The sequence below is a fragment of the Podarcis pityusensis genome (assembly GCF_964106645.2).
Source record: "Podarcis pityusensis genome assembly, chromosome: 11".
NCBI lineage: Eukaryota > Metazoa > Chordata > Lepidosauria > Squamata > Lacertidae > Podarcis > Podarcis pityusensis.
Window position 1 is genome coordinate 18172505 of NC_138036.1, and position 23924 is coordinate 18196428.

Consider the following 23924-nt stretch of genomic DNA (forward strand, 5'->3'; position numbering starts at 1 on the left):
GGAGAGGCATCCAGGAGCCAGTATGCTCCTAGTTGCATGACCAAGCCTCAAACATGGAAGGATGACCTTTTACAGAAACTAATCTGAGGCAGATATAAACTAAGCCTAAATTTGTTCCTTCCACTTGACTACTTAAACGGCTACTGTAAAAGTTTATCACAGGCATTCTGGAGCAAGCCGCAACTCATTCATTAAAGCGTAATCACTCCATTTCTGGGTTCATGATCACAGGCTTTAAAAAGAGGGAAAATTTAGAATTTGAACCTGACTAGAGATAACTTATGTCAGGGAACTGCCATCGGAAGGAAGGGAAGTGAAAGGGCTCACACAGGTTGGGAGAGACTCAGCAGCTGAAGAGGGAACCAGTAGGGGGAGAGGAGCTGAGCTGAGGGAAAGGGAGCTGGAGGGATGGCTCAGAGACACTTCCAGCGAAAACAGTGGGGAGGTTTCAGGACCTCCTGTAGGGACACCCACTCCTCGCCGGAAACTGTCACGCAGAGAGTCCAGAAGACGTGTTTCCGTTAAGGAGCTTTTATGTTGGAAGCGATTCCGAAAGCAACCACTGTCGGAATCTGCCAGCGACTGACGGAGCCATGTTTAAGGGGCTCCGTTACAGACAGAGGTTTGCAAACTTGACCAAACTCTGAGGGACTAGGATTTTACACACAAGCAGCTCATCGTCCCATCACAGCATTCCGACAGTCTTCGTGAGCAGCTTGTGCAGGAGAAGGCATCATGAGCAACCCAGCCGGAACCGGAGAAGCAGGAGCTGGAGCGGGTCCAAGCCTGGAAGAAAGGTACCGGGTGTTGGAGGTCCAGCTAGCGCTGCAGACGGCGAGGCTTGAGGAGAGGAGGGCTCAGGATGCAGACAAAAAGGGGAAAGACACCCAGCTCGTCAGAAAGGTACCAGGATTGGTGCAGAAGTTTGGGGGGGAGCCCAAAGACTATCATGGCTTTCGGACAGAGATGCAATATGCCCTCAATCTGCAGTTTGATGAATTCCCTGACGAGGAATCACGAGTGGCTTTCGTGATTGGGCATCTTGAAAAGGGGGCGAGAGACTGGGTTAGACCCCTGATGGCAGCGAATAGTGACGTCCTAAAGGACACGATGAAGTTCTTTCGCGCCATGGATCTGATGTTTTCCAGCGATATTGAACAGGGAGTGGTCCGCAGACAGTTAATGGCTTGCAAACAGGGGAGCCGATCTGTCCGTGAGTACTGGACTGAGTTCACCATGTTGATCCATAAATTGGGGTGGGATCTATCGGCGGAACCCATTCAAATGCTCTTTGAAGAAGGGCTTTCTTCGGCTGTGAAAGACGAACTTTCCCGGGCGCCCAGGGCGGAGTCTATGGACCAGCTGACCAAATCAGCGCTGACCATAGGAGCGCGCCAGGAGGCGAGAGCATTGGAGAGGCGGGAAGGGAAGGGGGAACGTTGGAAGGAGTTCCGCATTCCAGACATTCCAGAGCCAACTTTCCCGCCGGCAGAGCCGATGGAAATCGGAACAGCGCGCGCGCGCGCAGTTTCAAAGCCCAGTAAGGGGGGAAAGAAGGAGGGAAAAGGCGCCCGGAAATGCTATCTCTGCCAACAGCCAGGTCACTTTGCCAGAGTCTGCCCCCAGAGGAAGGAATGGCAAGGGATGGTAGGAGCTGTGGAGGGAAGAGAGGAAGAAATACCGAAGCAAGTAAAAGCCAACGCCTGGCTGCCACCGTCGGGGCACAGCAGCCAGGCCAAAGAGCAGTGAAAGTGCCCACGCCAGAACCTCCTAAACCCGCCCTAGTGATAGAAGTGGCGCTAGAGCTGCCAAACGGACACCCTCTAAAGATAAAGGCGCTGTTGGACTCAGGCAGCTCCTGCAATTTCATGAGCAAAGAGTTTGCAGCTGAACACCAGATACAGACGATCCCTTTAAGCAACCCCCTGCAGGTGACCACGATCGATGGCAGGGAGCTGTTGGGAGGAGAAGTCAGCTTGCAGACCGTCCCAATGATAATGAAGGTGGCAAGGCACACCGAACTGATAGCGTTTAATGTGGCCACCTTGGGAGGAGCTCCCATTATATTGGGGATGAGCTGGCTAGCGTTACATGATCCGCTGGTGGGCTGGCATCAGAGAGTGGTTTCTTTTGGTTCAGCACATTGCTTAGAACACTGCAAAGAGGGAAAGGGTTTGGCAGGGGCCCAAGCCACCCTAGCAGGGACTGAAGTAACGGAGAACGTGAAGGTACCACGACAATACGCAGATCTCCGCGACGTCTTCAGCGAAAGGGAAGCTGACCAACTACCCCCGCATAGACCCTTTGACTGTCAAATCAATTTACTCCCTGGGGCACAGCTCCCTGTAGGCAAGCTGTACGCCATGTCAGACAGAGAGATGCAGGAGCTAAGAGAGTTCATTGACAAGAACCTGAAGAGAGGGTTCATCAGAGAGTCCAGGGCGGTGGGGGGCAGCCCAGTGTTTTTTGTGGATAAAAAAAACACGAACAAGCCGAGGCTTGTGTGTGACTTCAGGGCCTTAAATGCAGTGTCAGAACCAGTGGCTTTCCCTATGCCCAGGATTGACGACATTTTGACAAGGGTCAGGAAGGGAAAGATTTTTACTAAACTGGACCTAAGGGGGGCGTACAACCTGATACGAATAAGGAAGGGGGATGAATGGAAAACCACCATGTTCACCCCTTTGGGGGCATTTGAATATTTAGTTATGCCCTTCGGCCTACAAGGAGGCTCCGCGTGCTTTCAATCGTTTATGAACCACGTCCTGGGGCCTTTGCTTTACAAGAATTGTGTGGCCTTCTTAGACGACGTGTTGGTGTATTCTGAGAATGAGGAGCAGCATGTGAGAGACGTCAGAGAAGTGTTGAGCAGGCTGCAAGCCAACCAGCTGTGGGTGAAACTGGAGAAGTGTCAGTTTCATACCAAGGAGGTGGAATTCCTGGGGTATCGCCTGTCAGACAAGGGATTGGCCATGGATCCCGGCAAGGTCCAGGCGGTGCTGGAATGGAAAACACCCAAAACAAGGAAGGATGTGCAGAGGTTCCTAGGATTTGGGAACTTCTATCGTAAGTTCATCCGAAACTTTGCCCACCTGACGGCGCCCATTACGGACTGTCTCAGCAGTAAGAAGAAGTTCGTTTGGACTGAGGAGGCGGAGCGAGCATTTGAGGAACTAAAAAGGGCCTTCGCCTCGGAACAACAACTCCTGCATGTGGATTTACAAAAACCGATGAGAGTGGAAACTGACGCATCAGACAGAGCTATTGGGGCGGTGCTTCTGCAGCCAGGGAAGGAGGAGTCAGAGTGGAGACCGTGTGCCTTTTTTTCGCGAAAGCTGAACAAATCCGAGAGGAACTACACGGTGTATGACCGAGAACTACTAGCCATTCATGAGGCGTTCCGGAGATGGAGGCACCTGCTAATTGGCGCACAACATAAGGTGCAAGTGTGCACTGACCACAAGAACCTAGAGTATTGGAGGACGGCACGAGTGCTCAACCAACGGCAAGTGAGATGGGCCCAGGAGTTCTCCAAATTTAACTTTGAGATTTGTTACGTGCCAGGCCCAGAGAACATTAGGGCGGACGCTCTCTCACGCAAACCTGAATATTTGGAGGGGGAGGGGGCACCCGAAGAGAGACATGTCATTCCAGAGGACCGCTGGGTGTGTGGGGCGGCATTGGTGGGACAAAGAGAACTGGTAGAGGAAACAGAGAATGATGAATACGCCCAGAATAAGCTCAGAGGTCTTAGGGGTGAGGGAGAGGAACCAGGGGGTTTCGAGGAAAGAAATGGAGCTTTGTATTACAAAGGGGCACTGTATATCCCTGAAGGAGACTTAAGGGGGAGGGTACTCAAGCAGTTGCACGACAGCCCCACGGCGGGGCATTTTGGACAACACAAAACCATGTGGTTGGTCACCAGGGAATTTTGGTGGCCTAAGGTGAGGGAAGATGTACGGGAGTATGTAAGAGGGTGTGAGCAATGCCAGCGAGCCAAAGGGGAGAGGCGGGCACCGGCGGGGCTATTAGAACCCTTACCAACCCCAGAACGACCTTGGGAGGCAGTGTCGATAGATTTTATGACTGATCTGCCGAAGTCCAAGGGGAAAACAGCCATCATGGTGGTGGTAGACCTACTAACAAAGATGTGCCACTTTGTAGCCTGCTCGCATGCAGTCACGGCGGAAGAGACAGCGAAGTTATTTGTAGAACACATTTTTAGGTTGCACGGGGTGCCATTGAGGGTGGTCTCAGACCGAGGAAAACAATTTACTTCCAGGTTCTGGAGGAAGCTCATGAGCTTACTGCAGGTGGAGGTCAACTTTTCGACTGCCCGGCACCCTGAAACCAACGGGCAGTCGGAAAGAGCAAACGGGGTCCTCCAGCAATACCTGAGGTGTTATGTCAATGACAGAGAGAATGACTGGGTAGAAAAGTTGGCGCTGGCGGAATTTGCCTACAACAATGCCGAGAATGTGTCCACAGGGATGAGCCCCTTCTTGGCTAATTATGGGTGTCATCCCAGGGCTTTCCCAGGGGGAGAAGGGGAGAGATGGGGTGTCCCGGCAGCCGAGCATTTTGTAGAAGAAATGGAAGCAATCCATCGTCAGCTCCAACTCAACTTAGAAAGGGCGAAGGAAGAATACAAGAGGCAGGCAGACAAGAACCGAAGGGAAGGTGAAACCATAAGGGTGGGAGATAGGGTGTGGCTGTCAACCCAAGGGTTGCCGTTCAAAGGAGGTTGTAAGAAATTAAGACCCAGGAGATTGGGTCCCTTTGAGGTCATTCAACAGGTCAACCCAGTGGCTTTCAGGCTCCGGTTACCCAACCACATGAAACTGCACCCAGTATTTCACAGGTCGTTACTGTCACCGTATGAGGGGGGACGAGAAGGGATGGCCACTCGGGGACCGGTCATAGAAGAAAGGGAATGCAGCAGCCATGTGGCAGAAATCCTCGACGCCAGATGGAAGGGGGATCAGGTGGAGTATTTGGTAGCGTGGGAAGGAGAACCAGAGTCAGAAAACACTTGGGTAATGGCAGAAGATATCAATGACGAGGTATTGATAGAAACGTTCCATCAAAGGTTCCCAAGGAAACCTCAGCCTGTGGAGAGGTTCCGGAGGGAATACTTTGGGACCACCGATGAGGAGGAGGAGTTGGAAGGATTCTCGGAATCGGAAGGGGAAGGGGAGATGGACTCTGAGGAGGAGGAGTACTTCGAGACCAGGAACCGCAACAGGTGGAGAGAAGTGTTCGGGACATCGGAAGATGAAGGAAGTTCCTTCCGGGGTTTTGCCTCCTCACCGCCCGTAGAGGAGGGGGCGAGAGGGGATGAAGGGGGCCCTGGAGGGGAGGTGGATGTCAGGGAACTGCCATCGGAAGGAAGGGAAGTGAAAGGGCTCACACAGGTTGGGAGAGACTCAGCAGCTGAAGAGGGAACCAGTAGGGGGAGAGGAGCTGAGCTGAGGGAAAGGGAGCTGGAGGGATGGCTCAGAGACACTTCCAGCGAAAACAGTGGGGAGGTTTCAGGACCTCCTGTAGGGACACCCACTCCTCGCCGGAAACTGTCACGCAGAGAGTCCAGAAGACGTGTTTCCGTTAAGGAGCTTTTATGTTGGAAGCGATTCCGAAAGCAACCACTGTCGGAATCTGCCAGCGACTGACGGAGCCATGTTTAAGGGGCTCCGTTACAGACAGAGGTTTGCAAACTTGACCAAACTCTGAGGGACTAGGATTTTACACACAAGCAGCTCATCGTCCCATCACAACTTAGAACCATGAAAACCACTGAGAGGTTTGCTACTGATCTGAGCAAGATGCAACCTTTATTTCAACAGGGAAAAGCAGCTGAAATCAGATTACACTCTGAACATTCTGTTACAGATTAGGGATTCCACCCCCACACCCCAAGGTATGTGATAAAATGAGCTTTCTCATGCAATTTGTATTTTACAAGACGTTACCTGATACTTGTCAGAATAACTATTCATTCAATTGTTCTTTATACAATTGTTCCAAATCAGTTATATTTTGGTACAGATTGATTAGGCCACTGTTTAAAGTGATTTTATGTAACCATGTCAAATGGCAGTAGTTCTTTTTTGTATTGATGAAGAAAAGGTTTTTTTTTAAATGGGGTCAACTGGGGAAACATTTAAATCAATTACATGAACACTGCAATAGATTCCTAATAGGTATTTTCTCAGTACGTATATTTAAATGGGAAAAACTTATGAAGATGTAAATGAGTGGTAAAGATGATAAAAAACACCAGATTAAATAGTCTTGAATATATCAAAACCTCCCTTACACTATGAATCACAATTCTTCCTCTCTCTCTCTATATATATATTTAAAAGGAAATAAGGATACCAAAGGGCTTACGAATTTACTGAACCAGTGCTGCTGGCATAATCACTCATTGCATGAATGGTTTTTGTGTAGTGTGTCCAATAAAATTTGTTAATGGCTTGTAATTTTGGCGGGTACAGGATGTTGCTTCACAGAACATATTATAAACTGTACTGAGTTTCTGAGGACTTGCACATAAAGTCCAAACAGAAATATTAACACACTTGAAAACAAATGAAAACTTCAGAACAAGAAAACTAGAAAGCCGTGCTTATTGTTTTCATTTTAAACAAGCACAATCTGTCTTAATCAAGAGCTGTTTTGGCAAGACAAATATTCAGGTTTTACAGGAAGCAAAATCCCTGAGTAAATTTGTCAGCTAGTAATTTTGGATAAAATCCTAATTTGGAAATCAATGGTAGAGCTCCTCTAGTGATACAGGCATTGCAGCCTGAATTCCTGAATTCTTTAGATATCTGCTAAATGTTGATTCTGGGAAACCTGACAAACGTCAAGTTTGCTTGTTTGTTTCCAAGCCTAAGTCAACACACTTGGTAAGGAAGACCATAGGTCGAATCCAAAACTGCCCATACACAAGGAATGGACTTGCTCTTGTGCAACAAAACTTCCCCTTCCTCTCCTTTACAGCAACCTGTATGTCCCCTCAAATCTGCTCCGCGACAGAAGTCTGTGCGTGTAACACTGGGCACCAAGCACTGGGCCAGAGAGCACCTCATGCAAAGCTAAACCATGGCTTAATGCAAACGAACAAATGTGCAGGATTCCAAAGTGTAGATTATGGCTGCAGTGCTCCTCTCAACCTAAGCATTACATCCAAACGTGGGCTTGTGGACTGTCTCCCCTGTATCACAAGCAGTAAACCACGGACAAACCCTGGGGTTGTACTCAACTAACTTTTACTTAGACCCACTGAAATGAATGGACCTAAACTGACCATGCCATTACTTTCAATGCACCTACTTTGAATTAATTTAATACTACCCCTGATTATAGCTTGTGGTTCATCTGGAGCACCAAACCATGGCTTAGTCCCATGATTTAGCCCTGGGTAGCACAGCAGCAGCAAACTGGGGGAGGAGGTCAAGTGGCTGCAATCTTCAATCCAGGAACCTAAATGGCTTGGCTTTGCATTACATGTAAACTAGGTCAATGAGATTAATTATCTGTAATACAGGGTGAAGAAAAATTCTTAATTTCCCCACTGTATGGAAGGTGGACTTTGTGTACATACGATGTACATATTAGATAGCTTAGTTTATTAGCCAAAAGAAGAAGAGAAACTTGTGTCCTTGTTTTCATGGCTTTTGTTTCTTCCTGCTCTTCGCCCTGTTTCTGCTGGGTTTTTTTTATCTTGAAAGCCTTTCAGACATGGTACCCATTAATAAATGTTTTTACTATCATGCCCACTGCTCTGTATTCATGCCCACTGCTCTGGCTTCTAATTTCAAATATATAAAATCACTAAAGCCACCCATTTAGATAAGTCGTAAGAAGAAGTGCAGCTATACTGAATTGGATATGCCAATTTAGGGTAACTTCAGCAGGTTACTAAAATGTATGCTTACTGTCTCTTCTCCTTTGCGATGTCAAAAGAAGCTGCCATGTTCATTAAAGTTGGTAAGCAGTGTAAGTGATGGCTATGACAATGAGGAAGAATGGTGTTTGCCTGAAAAAGAGAAGAAACGTCACAGATTTTCATTTTCAGATATAGTCCAGGTCCCACCCAATGAAAACCTATTTAACTTGAACAGTATACAAACAGAACTCTGCCAAAAGAAAATCGCTTTCCCCTTTTCTTTCCACTTCAGATACAATTCAGCTAAAGCAGATTTCTTTTTTTTTAAGTAAATACTGAATTTGACATAATTTATTTTTTTAAATTGATCAGTAGCACCTTAGAGACCAACTAAGTTTGTTCCAAACAATTAAATTTGACAACTGTAGAAAAGGCATTTGCTAACTGCTAGTATATGTTGCAGGCTTAGAAAAGATTTCTAACAATTCTCTTGGAAAACCCACTTCCTTGAGATATTATCAGTTAGCAAACCGCATTAAAGGAGCCAACAAGCAGCGGATTCATGTGTCTAATGAAGTTGAATGTAAGCTATTTATTATAGCTTATGCTATAAGAAATATTAATCTTTAGAGTCTTGCTTTTTCTGCAAAAGACTAACTCAGCTGCTTCTCTGGAGAATGACTTTTATAGCTGGGGCTCTTAATTCTAAAAGTACAAAATTAACAACCTACAGAAATAATGAATGATGAAGATGGAGCTTGTAAACTAATATGAGAGCGGACTGTGTTCTCTTGAGCCAGCATTAAATAGCCATCCAGGGATGGTCGGTAATGCACTGAAGAAAGCGTGGATCCATCAGTGAACTAGCCGAGTTTCCATAGCTGAGACAAGTCTACAGGAAACTTGACTGGGCAGGAGCCATGCTTACACACAGTCCTTATTACAGATAGGTAGCCGTGTTGGTCTGCCATAGTCAAAATAAAAAAAATCCTTCCAGTAGCACCTTTAAGACCAACTAAGTTAGTTCTTGGTATGAGCTTTCGTGTGCAAGCACACTTCTTCAGATACACTGAAACAGAAGTTGCCAGATCCTTCTATATAGTGAGAAGGTGGGGAGGGGTATTACTCAGAAGGGTGGTGGGAATGGGAGATTGGCAGATAGCTGAGATGAGCCTGCTGACGACTCTTAACGACTGTAATAGGTCTTACAGGAAAAGGCAAGGGGTGAGAAGGTGAGAAATGGCTTAGTCATGTATAATGGGATAAGAATCCAATGTCTTTGTTCAAACCAGGTCTCTCCATGGTTTTAAGTTTGGTAATGAGTTGCAATTCAGCAGCTTCTCTTTCCAGTCTATTTCTGAAATTCCTTTGTAGTAAAACAGCTACTTTGAGATCTTGTATAGAATGTCCTGGGAGATTGAAGTGTTCTCCTACTGGTTTCTCTGTTTTGTGATTCTTGATGTCAGATTTATGTCCATTTAACAGGCCAAACCTTACGCCAAAGAATAATACCCCTCCCCACCTTCTCACTATATAGAAGGATCTGGCAACTTCTGTTTCAGTGTATCTGAAGAAGTGTGCTTGCACACGAAAGCTCATACCAAGAACTAACTTAGTTGGTCTTAAAGGTGCTACTGGAAGGATTTTTTTTATTTTGACACAGTCCTTAGTCCTTCTGGTAGTTCTCAGCAAGGCAGCAGGATTTTGAATCATAGCAGCAGGAAGGAAGTGAAAGATCCAGCTGCACAAATTTAAGATGGGGAACACCTGGATTGCTAGTAGTACATGTGAAAAGGATCTAGCGGTTTTAGTAGACTACAAGCTTCACACGAGTCAACAGTGTGATGCAGCAGCAAAAGAAGCTAATGTTATTCTAGGTTGCAACAACAGAAGTATAGTGTTCCCATCAAGAAAAGTCACAGAACCACTCTATTCTGCCTTGGTCAGATCACAGCTGGAGTACTGTGTCCAGTTCTAGGCAACACAATTTAAGGAGAATATTGACAAGCTGAAACGTGTGCAGAGGAGGGCAACCAAAATGATCAAGGGTCTGAAAACCAAGCCTTAAGAGGAACAGTGGAGGGAGTTGGGTATGTTTAGCCTGTTAAAGAGGAGACTCAGAGGAGATATGATAGCCATCTTCAAATATCTAAAGGGCTGTCACATGGGAGGATAGAGCAAGCTTGTTTTCTCCTGCTCTGGTGGATAGGACCCAAACCAATGGATTCGAGTTAAAAGAAAGGAGATGAAATAATTTTCTCACAGTAAGAACTTGTTGATAGTGGAACAGACTCCCATGATAAGCGTGGACTCTCCTTCATTGGAGGTTTTTAAGCAAAGGTTGGATGGCCATCTGTCATGTATGATCTAGTTGATATTCCTGCATTTAAGGGGGTTGGACTAGATCACCCTCGGGGTATCTTCCAACTCTACAATTCTACGATCCTATGACCTTTTTATAACCTACTGCTTCTTTTACTGGGGCAAGGACACACTTCCAGGGAACCAGAGAATTCTTTGGGTAACTATACCTTCTTCCTTAAGTAAAATATTCCTTTTAAAATTATTTTGTTTTCTTCCATCCTTGGAAGATTCCCAAAGTAAAGAATTTAACCATCAGTACATGAAACAAAGTCTTCCTTACCATATGCAAAAGTTCCCCAAGTAAGATTGTTGCTCTGACGGATACATGGTCATCGCTGCTTGTGATTACTTCAACTAGACCCTGGAGTAAGTAAGAAGTGAAACTCTATTGTAACCATCTCACTGTTCTGCTTTGCCCAGAACCTACTACAATAGAGTTAACTAATTGTCATTTAAATGAAAGTCTGAACGTACTTCTAAGAGTCCATTTCTAATGAAAGCAGAGAGAACCAGCGCCAAGTAGTTGTCCATGAGGTCAGGCCTAGATAAATGTGCAAAAGAAAATTGAGATCAACTTCATGTTCTCTTTCATATTATCTAAATGAAGCAGGCAGAAATGGCACTAATGCTTTTGATAACACAATACCTTGATCTGGCTCGGTGAGGTAATATAACTTTAGCTTCTGCAGCTACAAAACCATCAGAAAGTCTCCAACTATCTTGAAACCTGCTTGGATCTACAAGAAAGCCATCGAGTAAAAATTCTGAGTTTAATTAACAAGAGCAATGGAGTATAATCCCTAGTCACCTTTCATTTTGATTTGGTATTATTTCGCTCTCCTTGTCTCCTGCTTGTTCCTCTTGATTTCTATGCTAGCATGTGTGCTTTATAGCTACATAAATACACATAAGCTACCATTTAGTTAATCACATAATAAATGGTATCAGGTTTAAATTACAGTAGGCACTAATAGTCTCACATTTATCTCAGAAAGACATACAAGTCAGTGACATATGAAAGTACACAAGGTGGACCTATTCTAAAGGCAAGTAAAATGTACTTTTTCCACACTTTAGTAAAACTTTACATGTTTCAGGTTTCAGAACCACAGAGTTGGAAGGAACCTCAAAGATTCTCTGTTAATGCAACATCCCTGATGAGAGACCATGTATATGAGGGATGATGTGGATTTCTTACATCCCTTCTAGCCCTGCCCTCTTTCCATTTTTTCCCCTTTAATTTTACCACGCGTGAAAAGCTGAATGCACACAAGTTGCAGGCTAACTGTATAGGAACCACCTTATAACAGCCATTCTTGTAAATGCAAGAAAACTGAAGCCGTATGTTTATGTACGCAAGTCATGTTGAAACCTTTTTATTTATGCTTAGCCAATTAGTTTCATTACACCACATGCCTCATTCTTGGCTACATTAGGGTTAAGTATTCAGATAAATAGTATCTGTGGTGGCGGCAGGAATAAAGGGGGTCTAGTGAAATACCCAGAAAAAGCCCAGCTCTTAGCAGTACATCCTCATAAGAGTGGAAAGGTGGTACAGGGAAGTGTAGGGACTGCCTGAGCATATCAGAGCAAAAGTGGGGACAGAGGCATGACACATTCAGCCCTGTTGCAAAACAAAATCTTAGCATCTGTCTGCACCACTGCCCCTTGCCACCTCTTATTTAACGTTGTTATACTATTGTTTATGCTCTTATTTTTCTCTGCTGTTTGCACCATCTGCAGTTCATATGTGCAAGTGAACACTGCAGGAATCATTAATGGAGAGGGGGGAAAGGGATGCCATGAAGGCCAAGCAGCAGATGAATTAATCAGTAAGCACTTCAAGCTGCTGCTTGGCTTTATGGCATCCCTTTTCCCCTTGTTTGCCAGCTACCGCCGAATTGTTCATGTGTGCACATGACCTGCAGATGCACAAAAAGCAACAGAACAGTCACAATGTAAGAGAAGCCTGTTGGTGTCAAGGAGATAGACAGGCTGATAAAGCATACTTGCAGGGAGAAATCATGAGGAACCTTGCAAGGAAGTTAAACCCTCTTTAACTTTAAATTTTCTGATCATTAAACCTGGAAGTGGAATCTTCATCGATAGAGGGAGTCCACAATATGCTATGGATGACATCTATATGAAGCTGTCAGTAGAAGATCTGGAGCACAGGGTCACCAATATGCTGATGACACACAGCTCTATTTCTCCACAACACCTGCATCAGCAGTAGTTGTTTAAGCCCAGAACCAGTGCCTGAATGCAATTGTGGACTGGCTGAGGAACAATAAACTGGGTGGGAGACATGGGAAGATGGAGGCTCAGTGAGCAGGATTGCTCTGTAAGATACATCAACTGCCTATTCTGAATGGAGGTGTACTCCCCCTGAAGGAGCCTGGGGGTACTCCTGGATACACCTTATCATTAGACATCCAAGTGATATCTGTGTTTATGAGTGTCTTTTATAAGCTTTATCTGGCATGCCAGCTACGACTGTATATGGATTAGGATAGCCTGGCCAATGCAGTGGCAAACTTGAAGCTGGATTACTGCAATGTGCTCTATGTGGGGCTGCTCGTGGGTCTGGTCCAGAAGCACCAGAAAGTGAGGAAAGCAGCAGCTAGACTGTTGGTGGGGGCAGCTCTCTGACAGCATGCAGCACCTCTGCTAAAACTTGTAGCATATGGCAGCCTGTGCAACTGTTTAAGGTTGTGTTGAGTGAACAACCTGGATCCCAGATACCTGAGCACATATAAACCAGCCCCAGCACTGAGATCATCTGGATTAGCACTGCCTTTTATCTGGAAGAGAATGGGGGTGTTTCAAAAGCCACTCGGGCTTCAACTATAAGTTAAGCCTTTAGTGTTGCCAGACCCGTGCTGAGAAAGAGTATTCCATCAGAGATTTGACAAAAATCCTTGTTGCTAAGTGGCAGACATATTTCTGCTGTTTAGACAGAGAAGAAGCTTCTGGTTACTGCAATTCTGAAGTAAGGTACTCATGACTAAATCCAGCAATGAACTGCAGGGCTCAAGTACGCAGAAGCCATTACAGGAATGGACTTGATAAGCTTTCCCAATGAATGAAGAGTAACACGCAAGTTCAATACTAACCTACACTGAGAAGTGCTTCTATAAATTCTTCTGTCACGATAGGAAGAGGAAGGCGAAATATATCATAAAGAACTTCAAGCAGTCCTCGCTATAAACATAAAAAGGAACAGAATTTTAAAAACCAGTAGAAATTTAATGAATTTGCACTGGGGTGTGAGGGATGACTTTTGCTGATACCATTTCCCCCTACAGCTGTCCACTCCACTTCCCATAGTGGCTCAGTAGGGCACAGAAGGAATAAGCAAAATAATCTTCCATAGCATGAGTTGCATTCAACAGTTTGTCACAAATAATTTAACATTACAGACACATCCTAAGCTTCTGCCTTTTGGAAGCATAACCATAATTAAATAACATTGCTCATTCATACAGTTTTAGCATTTAATATCTTGTAGTGAGTAATAAGGCTTATTGCAAGTCACAGATGCCTAGTGAACACATTACAAATAATATGAGATGACTAAGGGGTATATATAGATTCACTCTTTACTCTTCCTGCTGTTATCCCAACAGTATAAAAAACCCTCAACTGGTTTTGTTTGTTAACTCTCTTGCTCTAAAACCTATCTCGTGCTCTCATTTCATGATTATTTGGGTCACATGATGCCACTTCAGGGAAATCTAACCCATAGTCAGCTGTTACTCTCCTTGTGTCAGAGACCCTACCCTCTGTGCTCCAACACTGTAGCTTCAGGCAACCAAGAAGGATTAATCCCAACTCTCCTGCCCTTATTTCCAAGTGACTGTCTTCCTCAACTTACAGCTCCCCAACTCTGCTCATTCTTGAGAGAGGTTCTGTAGCCTCTGAGGACTACTGGAACATTAGTAGCTTTGTGGCACTTCCAGCCACAGTTACTTCCAGCTGTCAGTCATGCCAAGGAGTCAGAGGGCCAATGTGTGCACAACCTCCAATAGTACAGATATATACACACAGAGCGATTTCTGAGAAAACAGAATTTGTACATCTGTCTACACGAAAAGAGCAAGCATACAAGCCCTTGGAATCCATCTAGTAGAAGTCAAACACATACCCTTATTTCCATATTAGGTATACACAGCACTCCAATGAGAGACTGGATCCCAGAATTTCCAGGCTTACATAAACTAATAATGCCTAAAAACAAAATAAAATGCATAATTACATGATGGCAAACTCATGTGCAAACACCCAGTGGGAAACTTCTGCCACAGGCTGAACAACAAACAGTTGGTCTAAAAATAACACAGCATAAACTTCACAGGATTTCTAGGACCATGAACAAAATGTGTTTCTTTTATCATGGAATCATCATCATAATATAGCTCAAAGAGAGCAACAGATTCGCTTTGCCAGGAAGCAACGAAATAAAATAAAACAATAATCTTGCCCATAGTGATGCTACCGAAAAATGGGAATCATACTAGATAATCATTGAATCTTAAGAATCCTGCAGGTTCAGATAAGGAGCTTCTCTACTCAAACACCCTGTTCTCAAGAGTGCAGCCAGATGATAGCTTCCAAACAGGACATGAACAGCCTCCCCTATGGCCAATTCTCAGCCCCTGGTATTCAGAGGTTCACTGCCTCTGAACATGGAAACAACATTTGGATACCATGGCTAATAATTGTTGATAGACCTAGAACTTCCAGGAATGCACCTAACCCTTTTCCAAAGCCACCTAAGATAATGGTCACAACCACATCTTCTGGCAATTAAGTGCACAGCCGTGAGGTGAAGTACTTTATAAACCTCCACCACATCTCCCTTTCGTTTTGTCTTTTTGCCAACGACAAAGCTTTAGCCTCCCATCAGAACTCCTAAAGAAGTTATCTTCTGTGTCCAGACAATTTCAGAGTTGTGTTTGTCAGGAACGAGAGGCTTTTTTAAGGCCACCTCTGGGTTGTGGAATTCTCTCCCTAGAATTCATCTCACCCCCTCCCTGATGGCTTCGTGTTGCTACGTGTTCTTATTTTATCAGCTACTTTGTCATGTTTTAGTTCTAAAAGATCGACGAGACAGCACTGATTCCGATACTTGTTCTTCCTCAGCAATATTTTTTCTCCCGTATATGTTTAGTAATTCTAGCTCCTCCTGAATCTTTTTTAAAAGTCCAATACACTGATTGCCTTTCAATCCAGTGATAAAAAGGCCAATTTCAGCAGCAAGTTACATATACTGTCTGCTTCCCCAAATACTAGCTCATGCACCAAAACAGTTGAAAACCCTTTTCCAAACTCCACAGCCTTCTGGGATTAGGCATGTGCTTACCAATGCAGGTGACTTTTAAATCGTGGTGCCCTATCTATGAAATGTTCTCTTTGGGGAGGCTTGTCTAGTTAGCGTCTGCATGGCCTTTTCAATCCCCCCCCCCCAAATCTATTTTCATAGGCCTTTTAAATGTTAGCTGAAATGGTTTTATTGTATCGGCTGTGTTTGTTACTTTTTCTCCCAATTCAGTATTGGTTGATTCAACTTTGCAGTTGCAGCTGTTTCATTTTAAAATTGACCTAAATATGTTTATTTCACTGCAAGCTGCCCTGATAACTTAATTGAGCTCAGGCAGGATGCACATTTTTAAAGCATTAACAGTTAAAAGAGCTCCAATTACCACATTTGATTTTAAATAAGAAATCTTAGGCATGTGCGTTCTGACCAGATAATTCATTCATTTTAAATTTGTCAATCAGTTCTCAAACTTCACCTCTTGGTGCATCTATTTGAAATGGTTGTTCAGAACAATTACAGCCACCCTCCACAAATGTGGTCCACGAAAAGCAGATCTCCCAATATTGTAAACCACCCATTTTCACGTGAGGCACACAAGAGTGTGCATACATACACACACACACACACACACACACACACACATATACATACACACACACACACCTCCAATAACATATACCTTTTTTCTACACTCCAAGTATGCCATCATTCTAAAGGTTAAACCAAGTTCTTACCTGCCCACGATCGAAATGCTGCAACAATTCCCATTTTACTAGCAGACAGCCGTGCTTCTCGGTCCTCCCTGCCATAAAAAACAATATTGAGAATAAATATCCATGTTAAACTGAGTCGTGTTTATTAAACACTCAAATTGGTATCTCTGATTCGTGACAATTTTTAAATTTTAAATTGTTAAATGTTAAGAATACAATATGGTATGGTATGGTATGGTAAAAATACAATATGAAAATTATGGGTTTCTTCCCCGCCCCCATTTTCTCTACTGAGGATTGTCAAAATGAAAATTGCCATGCATGGGACAGATGGCTTAATGGTACATGGAGTGCTCAATATTGGAGGGGCAGGGAATAGTATCACTCATGAAAGTGTGCCCTCAAAAGTCAGAGAATGGCTTGCAAAAGCCCTCGTCCAGGATAGAAAGTTCAAGTACTTGAATATCAGTGTTATCAAGTAGCAGCTAATGGAGACTGTACTTACTTCTGCTGTCCTTCTGCAGTATCTGGATTGTGCCTGTAGTGAAAGTCTGTGTAGGGCGCTAATATCCGCTGCAGTAAGGAAACAAAAGTTTGGAGTCATTCCCATTATCACCATACAATCTTTATTATTATCCACCGTTTAAATGTTGAAAAAATACTATCTATTCCAACGTAAGTAGTTCTTTCTTAAGTGATATAGAAAATAGAATTTGCTTCTGACCTTAACAAAGATACATCCAGCAAAATTATCTATGAAGCAGAGTAAAGTGAAGACATCCAATTAGAACGACCTATTATTCCTTACCTTTTGAAATAGAATATATGCAACATCTTTTTGCATGTTTGCAACTTTTACCTGTTGACAGACCTGGCAGAAAGTACTGCCAATTGAGGGCTTATTTTTAAGGGTGTGTTTAAAAAGAAAATATGGATAATACAGATCACCGGATTGAGGCAACAACCCAAAGCATGTCTGTTCAGTAAGTCCTACTGAATTCAGTGGGGCTTAATCCTAGTTAAGTGGGGTTTGGAATGCAACCTAAGTGTTGATACACTAAGACTGTATAAGAAAAAGAAAGTTCCTACCTCTAATTCTACATCTGCACGCACATACTGTCGAGTCTTTGGATGATTGAGAAGATGCAAGACGGTCGTTATAAGAGCTTCATTTATACGGCTTAACTGGCAGTCAATCACATTTTTCAAAATGGTACTTAGACCACCTCGAAGTGCAACTACTTCTGGATTCTGAATTGCTGAAAGAAGAAAATGATATTAACTGAACCAATTAACTGTATTTCTCATCTAATCTTACTTCTATGTTTATGTTAAGCTTCATATCAAGAAAATGTTAAGATTTCAGCTTAAAACCTTTTTTGTTTAAAGTCAAAATATATTGTAAATTCCTTTTCTTGGATGCTCAGGAAAAAAAATCATTATTTACTTATTTACCAATTAATGCCAAAATAGGCTTCTAATCCATTTATAAAAGACAGAAACCAATTGTACATTATTAAAATTCAAAATAATTAAAAATACACCATACTTAAAAGCACACAATAAAACAAACCCATTAAAACACTGACATATAAATGTCCATAATTAAAATATGCAACAAAACTATAATACTTTTCAACTTTCTTACCTAGTTCACAGATAATTGCAATACATGCTCGAACCATCCTGTCCCTCTCCTGAAGGCCGTCATTTCCAACAGCTATCAAGGAATTGGTAACCGAACTAGGAAATAATGAAGCATTCACAGTGATCATCTGCAAAGAAATGCAAAAAGAAATGGAGAGATGGGTTTGTCACGGCAACATTACAGTAGGATTACAGAAATACACTAATGGTTCTTCTATATGTTTGTATCAAACTCTTTCTCCCACCTGCACGTTTGGGCTCAGTATTCTGCTCTTTTGCTTCCACATTCTTTTTAAACAGTTTCTTCGACAAATACATAAAGATGAACATGTACTGTAAAAGGTTAGACACCATACTAAGATAAAGAATCTACTGCACGACCATGCAGAGTTCTCTTCAGGGCCTTCTGGTTCAATTAAACTAGGGAGTAGCAGATATGCACTCAAGAAGCTGTTTCTAATGCATGGCTAAATGGTGTTCACCAAGAATGGCCCCTTCTGTCCTGAAGTGTTCACAGCAGATAAATTGTGGGGCAAAGCTGGAAACCAAACAGCAGCACAGGGCTCATGCATTTTCTTAGAAAAGCAAATAATCCCAGGGTCTCCATACCTCTATGCAGCCATTGTATTTGAGAAGGATCATGCAGAGCCATACTGCCTCCGCATGACATCTGCACAATGGATGTCATGTTTGCATCAGGGCCTCCACACATACAGCACAATGTGCAAAAGCCTAATCCATGTAATTTATACACTACGAAAACAGAATATCAAGATTGCACCCATTAGACCTACATGTGTGGCCTCCTATGCAACCCCATTCAAGTGCATGAATGTCAGGCATCAGCAAGCACACCAGAAGCAAGTCAAGGCAGGCATGATTCACCACCACACAGTGTTTCTCCCCCTCAAATACAACATCGGCTTAGGTCTCAGGGACCTCCAATACTTTTCAAAAGTAATGTGGGAAGTCCCCCAAAGGAAAACAAGAACCTTTCGGAGGAAGGTGGAGTAGACTATACATCACACAAATAACTGTCCAAAAAGAGGGAGAGGCTGAGCACTGCATACTCCAATCACTGTTTTCCCACCCTTCTAAATTAGGGAAAGGTTAGTATAAGACAGGCATAGGCAAACTCCACTCCCCAGATGTTTTGGGACTACAACTCCCATCATCCCTAGGTAATAGGACCAGTGGTCAGGGATGATGGGAATTGTAGTCTCAAAACACCTGGAGGGCCGAGTTTGTCTATGTCTGGTGTAAGACATGTACGGTGGTACCTCGGATTAAGAACTTAATTCGTTCTGGAGGTCTGTTCTTAACCTGAAAGTGTTCTTAACCTGAAGAACCACTTTAGCAGGGACCTCCTGCTGCTGTTGCCACGCCGCTGCACGATTTCTGTTCTCATCCTGAAGCAAAGTTCTTAACCCGAGGTAATATTTCTGGGTTAGCGGAGTCTGTAACCTGAAGCGTATGTAACCTGAAGCGTATGTAACCCGAGGTACCACTGTATATTGGCTTTGCTCTAGCAAAGAAATTTCCAGTCACTATGGAAAATGTTGGAACAGATACTATGATGCAATGGACTATGTGGCCCTTTATATAATCTAGTTATAGGAACTCATCAAATTTCTTCCTTTCCTACTTATGACAGAATGGGAGGGAGGAATCTGCTTTATTTGCAAGTTGTCTTTCAACAATGAAAGATTTACAATATTTTTGAGAAACTCTTGCTTTGTAAATCATCATCTGATACTATGTAACAGGAAGCTCCTTTAGACTAGACTTCAAAGGAAAAGCTACACCCTTCTCCCACCAACAAGATAAATTTTCATTTAATTAATTTGTATTTTGTACCATTACACTAGAAACAGAGTAGCAATCTCTTTCACAAATACAAGAACTTATGTTCTTGCACTGAAGTCATGAACAAACTTATGTCATCATGGGTGGCAGGAAAGTACAAACAAGTGACCACTTATTGTGGCTTGGATTCTTTTACTAACAAATTTTGTCTGTATTACACAACTGAAAAAGGAAGATTGCTTATTACAGTGGTACCTCGGGTTAAGTACTTAATTCGTTCCAGAGGTCCGTTCTTAACCTGAAACTGTACTTAACCTGAAGCACCACTTTAGCTAATGGGGCCTCCCACTGCCGCCTCGCTGCCAGAGCACGATTTCTGTTCTCATCCTGAAGCAAAGTTCTTAACCCGAGGTACTATTTCTGGGTTAGCGGAGTCTGTAACCTGAAGCATATGTAACCTGAAGCGTATGTAACCCGAGGTACCACTGTAGTTTGTTTATCATTTGGCATTCTAAAACTATAGCAGAAATAAAATCCCATCTTATGAAATACTTTTAAGTGATTTGGCTTTTCATGGAACTTATGGATACTAACTAGCTGTTGCATTTGTACACTCTGTTTCTATTTTTACAACTCTATTTGCAACACAGTTGCAATACTCCAGCCATTTCACACATTATAGCAACACGGTGTTTCCAACACTGCTTCTTCCACAGTCATACAGAATTTGGTTTTGGGTTATTCAGCAGAAAATTGTACTATGCTATTGTTTCCGAACATACCTTCCTGACTAAACGAAGTGCTTGTGTCCTTTCTACTTCATTACTCTGCTGTATGTCAATGCACCTAAAAGCATAAAAATGAGGAGGAAATACTTTAATTAGGGTTCAAGGTGGCAGAATGTAGCGCATTTTAAAACAGCCGTGCATTTCCCAGATATATTCGTTTTTTACTTTTGAACGTATAGCGGCAAGGTTCAAGTTATTGAGATGACTGGTGCAAAACAGTCCAGACAGCCACTTGCATCAAAGGCCCTCAATTTACAATTCTGTGCAACCAGCTAAACCCAATGTAACAATATATTTGAGGCAATCTTTCAGTAAAACCAGGCTATGCAATCAATATTTAGAGATTAGTCGTGTTTCTCCCATTTCCAATTTCAAAATAAGTTTATTTTGAAAAGTTGTGCATTTGGGATTGTAGCCAGCAGTGTCACTCAGCTAGTGGTGAGGCTTCTATCAATGAACAGGGAGTAAAATAATTTTCAGTGGTTCCGACTTCACCTTAAAGCCCCTTGCCTCTCCTAAAACTGTTCCAGAGAGCTGGGGCGCCCCTCCAGAGCAATGCAGGGAGACACAGGAGGCTGCAGGGTGGGCGGGGAACTGCTAAATATTTCTTCTCTCCTCATTCCATCAAAGAAAGCCTGACCATCAGCTGAGTGACGCTGCTGCATACAACCCTTATTATTTCACGTCACTCAAAGCAGGCATCTATTAAATGTAACAGGTTGCGATTTGCTCAAACGAAAAGGTTCAAAGAGTCATATAAACGGTGATTCATTATCCAAATCAGGAAAAAGATTTCAAATACAGTATCAATTTATTATTACCTGGCTATCAAGTAATCCACTTTTAATTTTAACACCTTCTGCAGAATACTGGAGTCTCGGATAAGGTATCGAAGGGCTCGCAGCCCTGCCGCTCGCACCTCTTTTGCTTCATTCAGTAAAGCTAATCGCAAACTATGATGCAAATGATAAGAAAATCACTCAGGCTTTAAATAATTAAGTGTGTCCCTTTTGCTAAAAACAGACTCGCTCTTCCTTTCTGTGAGACAGGAACAGATCCATGCTTAAGTACACAGCTATTCATGTTAGACATTTTAACACCCAAGATGTAAGCAAAACTCTCCACTGCTTCGCATTTTCTTCTCCTTGCTGAAAACAATATTAATAATGAAAGTAAGTTAAGACTGCCTGTTTCCATGAAGAGCATGTCCTCATTTTAAATAGTTACACAGTTGTGAACACCTGGTTTTCAGCAGCTTAGTAATAAGTAATTTGGTTTCCACTTCAAAGCTGGTCGGACGCTCCCACCAATGCCAATTTGTAAAATCCAACCAACAGTGCAGAGAATATTAAACAATACTTACCATCTCAGCCTGTGATGTCATTATTTGGGCTAGGGTGTGTGGAATGTGTGTGGCCCAATACTTCCTGTTCTGAAGCTTCTTTGGTTAAAAAAAAAAATCAGTGCTAAAGAGCTTATGCGTCTCAAAAGCTCAGCTGGATGGTCCCGCTTGCACAAACAGAGGCCAATTGTTCACCACTTTCAGGGTTAGGGAAGCTATTCTGATCGCACTGCTTAGTGACAGACTGTTTTTGCTTACCTCTGTAGCTATTTCAGGGAATTATCTGCCTTAGGCCCTTTGACTGTGGAATCCATTCTTTCTACGGCTGGCACACATTAACTGGATTTTTAGTTGAGAAGTTCAAAGACAGATAATAGCTCTAGCAATCTGTTAATGTAATGATTCTTTAATACCAATAATTAGATAGGAGGTGCTAGTTTCTCTTGTCTGGATTCATTTGCACTTTTTAAAAATTATAATTAAAGGTAGGGCAGGAACTGGATCCAGTCCACCAGCCACTTCCCTACCTAAAGTAGAAATTAAAGAATTGCTAAAATATTAGGAATTATCGCAAGAATTATCACAAGCTGCTGCAATGTCACATCTTGTTTTAAATATCAGATTAGACTTCAAGTGAATGTCTACAACCCAAAAAATAAAAATAAAATAAAATCTGCACTCAGATTTGAAGTAGTGATTGGTAACAGGAAGCTGATCACACAGAAGTGATCCATAACCTTTTGGGTGGTTTCATTGCCCATGAAAGTAATATATCACTATATTTGTTTACAATACAGTCATACCTTGGTTCTTGAATGGCATCCATTCCGGAAGTCCATTTGACTTCCAAAAACATTCAAAAACCAAGGTGCAGCTTCCATTTGGCTGCAGGAGCTTCCTGCACTCAATTGGAAGCTGCATCGGTTGTTCGGCTTCCCAAAAAAGTTTGCAAACTAGAACACTTACTTCCGGGTTTGCGGTGTTTGGGAGCCAAAACATTTGAGTCACAAGGCGTTCGAGAACCAAGGTGCAACTGTACAGACAACAAGTGCTTAACTGCTATAGACAACAAGTGCTAAATTCTCACTGATTTTAATGAAGCAAGGTTATAGACTTATTCTGTACAAGTTCTGCTGAATTTAGCAGTAAATGAGATGTGGACTGCTGCCCATGCTAATGGTAAAATAAATAATATTTTCTGATACACAAACTTAGCAGATAACAACACAGTATTGTGAATATCAAGATTCTTCAATGGATAAGAGATTTTTACAGACATTTTCCACTACAAAAAAGCACCTTTCGTATTTGTGCTTATAAAATATTAAGCATATTACTTTAACACAATTTCAATGCAATAGTTTTAAGAAATCCTGCAGGTCTTTAGCTAACTTTGTAAAATCAGACTTTTGAGTTGATAAATTGCTCACAGATTTTCTACACGATGGACTGAGTAGAAAACCTGGCAAACAGCAGCCTGTCTGTGCCATCTGAGACAAGCTACCAGGCTCACACCAAGCATTTCTACAGGTCATCCCTATGACCAAAGACTGGGTAGAAAAAATGTTACTGGGTAGAAGTTAAGGAACAAAAAATGACAAAAGGAGCCCAGAGCCTAGACTAGTATCTCCTGCCTCCAACACAAGAACTGCTCATGGCTGAGATGTTTCTGGTCTTCAGCTTCTAATGCATTATCAGAATCAAGAACTCTGCAATGGATAGAGCACCTGCCACATACTCAGAACAATCTGTATCATGACCTCAACACATTGGCATCCAAAATGCTGTTTAACTTTCAACTGAAACAACAGTCACAGAAACACTAGCTTATCATTCATGAATGGTCCAAATAATGCTCCAATATAAAAAGAGAGAGACATATTGAAATTGTTTGATGTGTTTTAAACTGTTTTTGTTTTGTTTTGTTTTGTTAGTTTAATGTGTTAGTGTTATGTAGTGTTTTTGTATTGTTTTGTATTGTATTGTATGGTTCATTTTTTTTTTGTAGTGTTTAAATTGTTGAAAAAGTAATAAATATTTTTTTTAA

At 42.6% G+C, this 23924-nt stretch overlaps 1 protein-coding gene across 3 annotated transcripts in view; it reads right to left on the reverse strand.

The window, feature by feature from the left end:
* RICTOR (RPTOR independent companion of MTOR complex 2) overlaps window positions 1–23924 on the reverse strand; it is a 62709-nt gene that overhangs the window by 24770 nt on the left and 14015 nt on the right. For all 3 annotated transcript variants that reach the window (XM_080972230.1, XM_080972229.1, XM_080972228.1), the window contains exons 5-16: window positions 21357–21488; window positions 20530–20593; window positions 17943–18069; window positions 17384–17553; window positions 16800–16867; window positions 16316–16383; window positions 14406–14488; window positions 13375–13462; window positions 10905–10995; window positions 10733–10799; window positions 10539–10619; window positions 7944–8044 (exon numbers count right to left, since the gene is read on the reverse strand). In XM_080972230.1, the coding sequence (XP_080828356.1) occupies window positions 7944–8044; window positions 10539–10619; window positions 10733–10799; window positions 10905–10995; window positions 13375–13462; window positions 14406–14488; window positions 16316–16383; window positions 16800–16867; window positions 17384–17553; window positions 17943–18069; window positions 20530–20593; window positions 21357–21488 (1140 nt within the window). The remainder of the gene's footprint in view (window positions 1–7943; window positions 8045–10538; window positions 10620–10732; window positions 10800–10904; window positions 10996–13374; window positions 13463–14405; window positions 14489–16315; window positions 16384–16799; window positions 16868–17383; window positions 17554–17942; window positions 18070–20529; window positions 20594–21356; window positions 21489–23924) is intronic.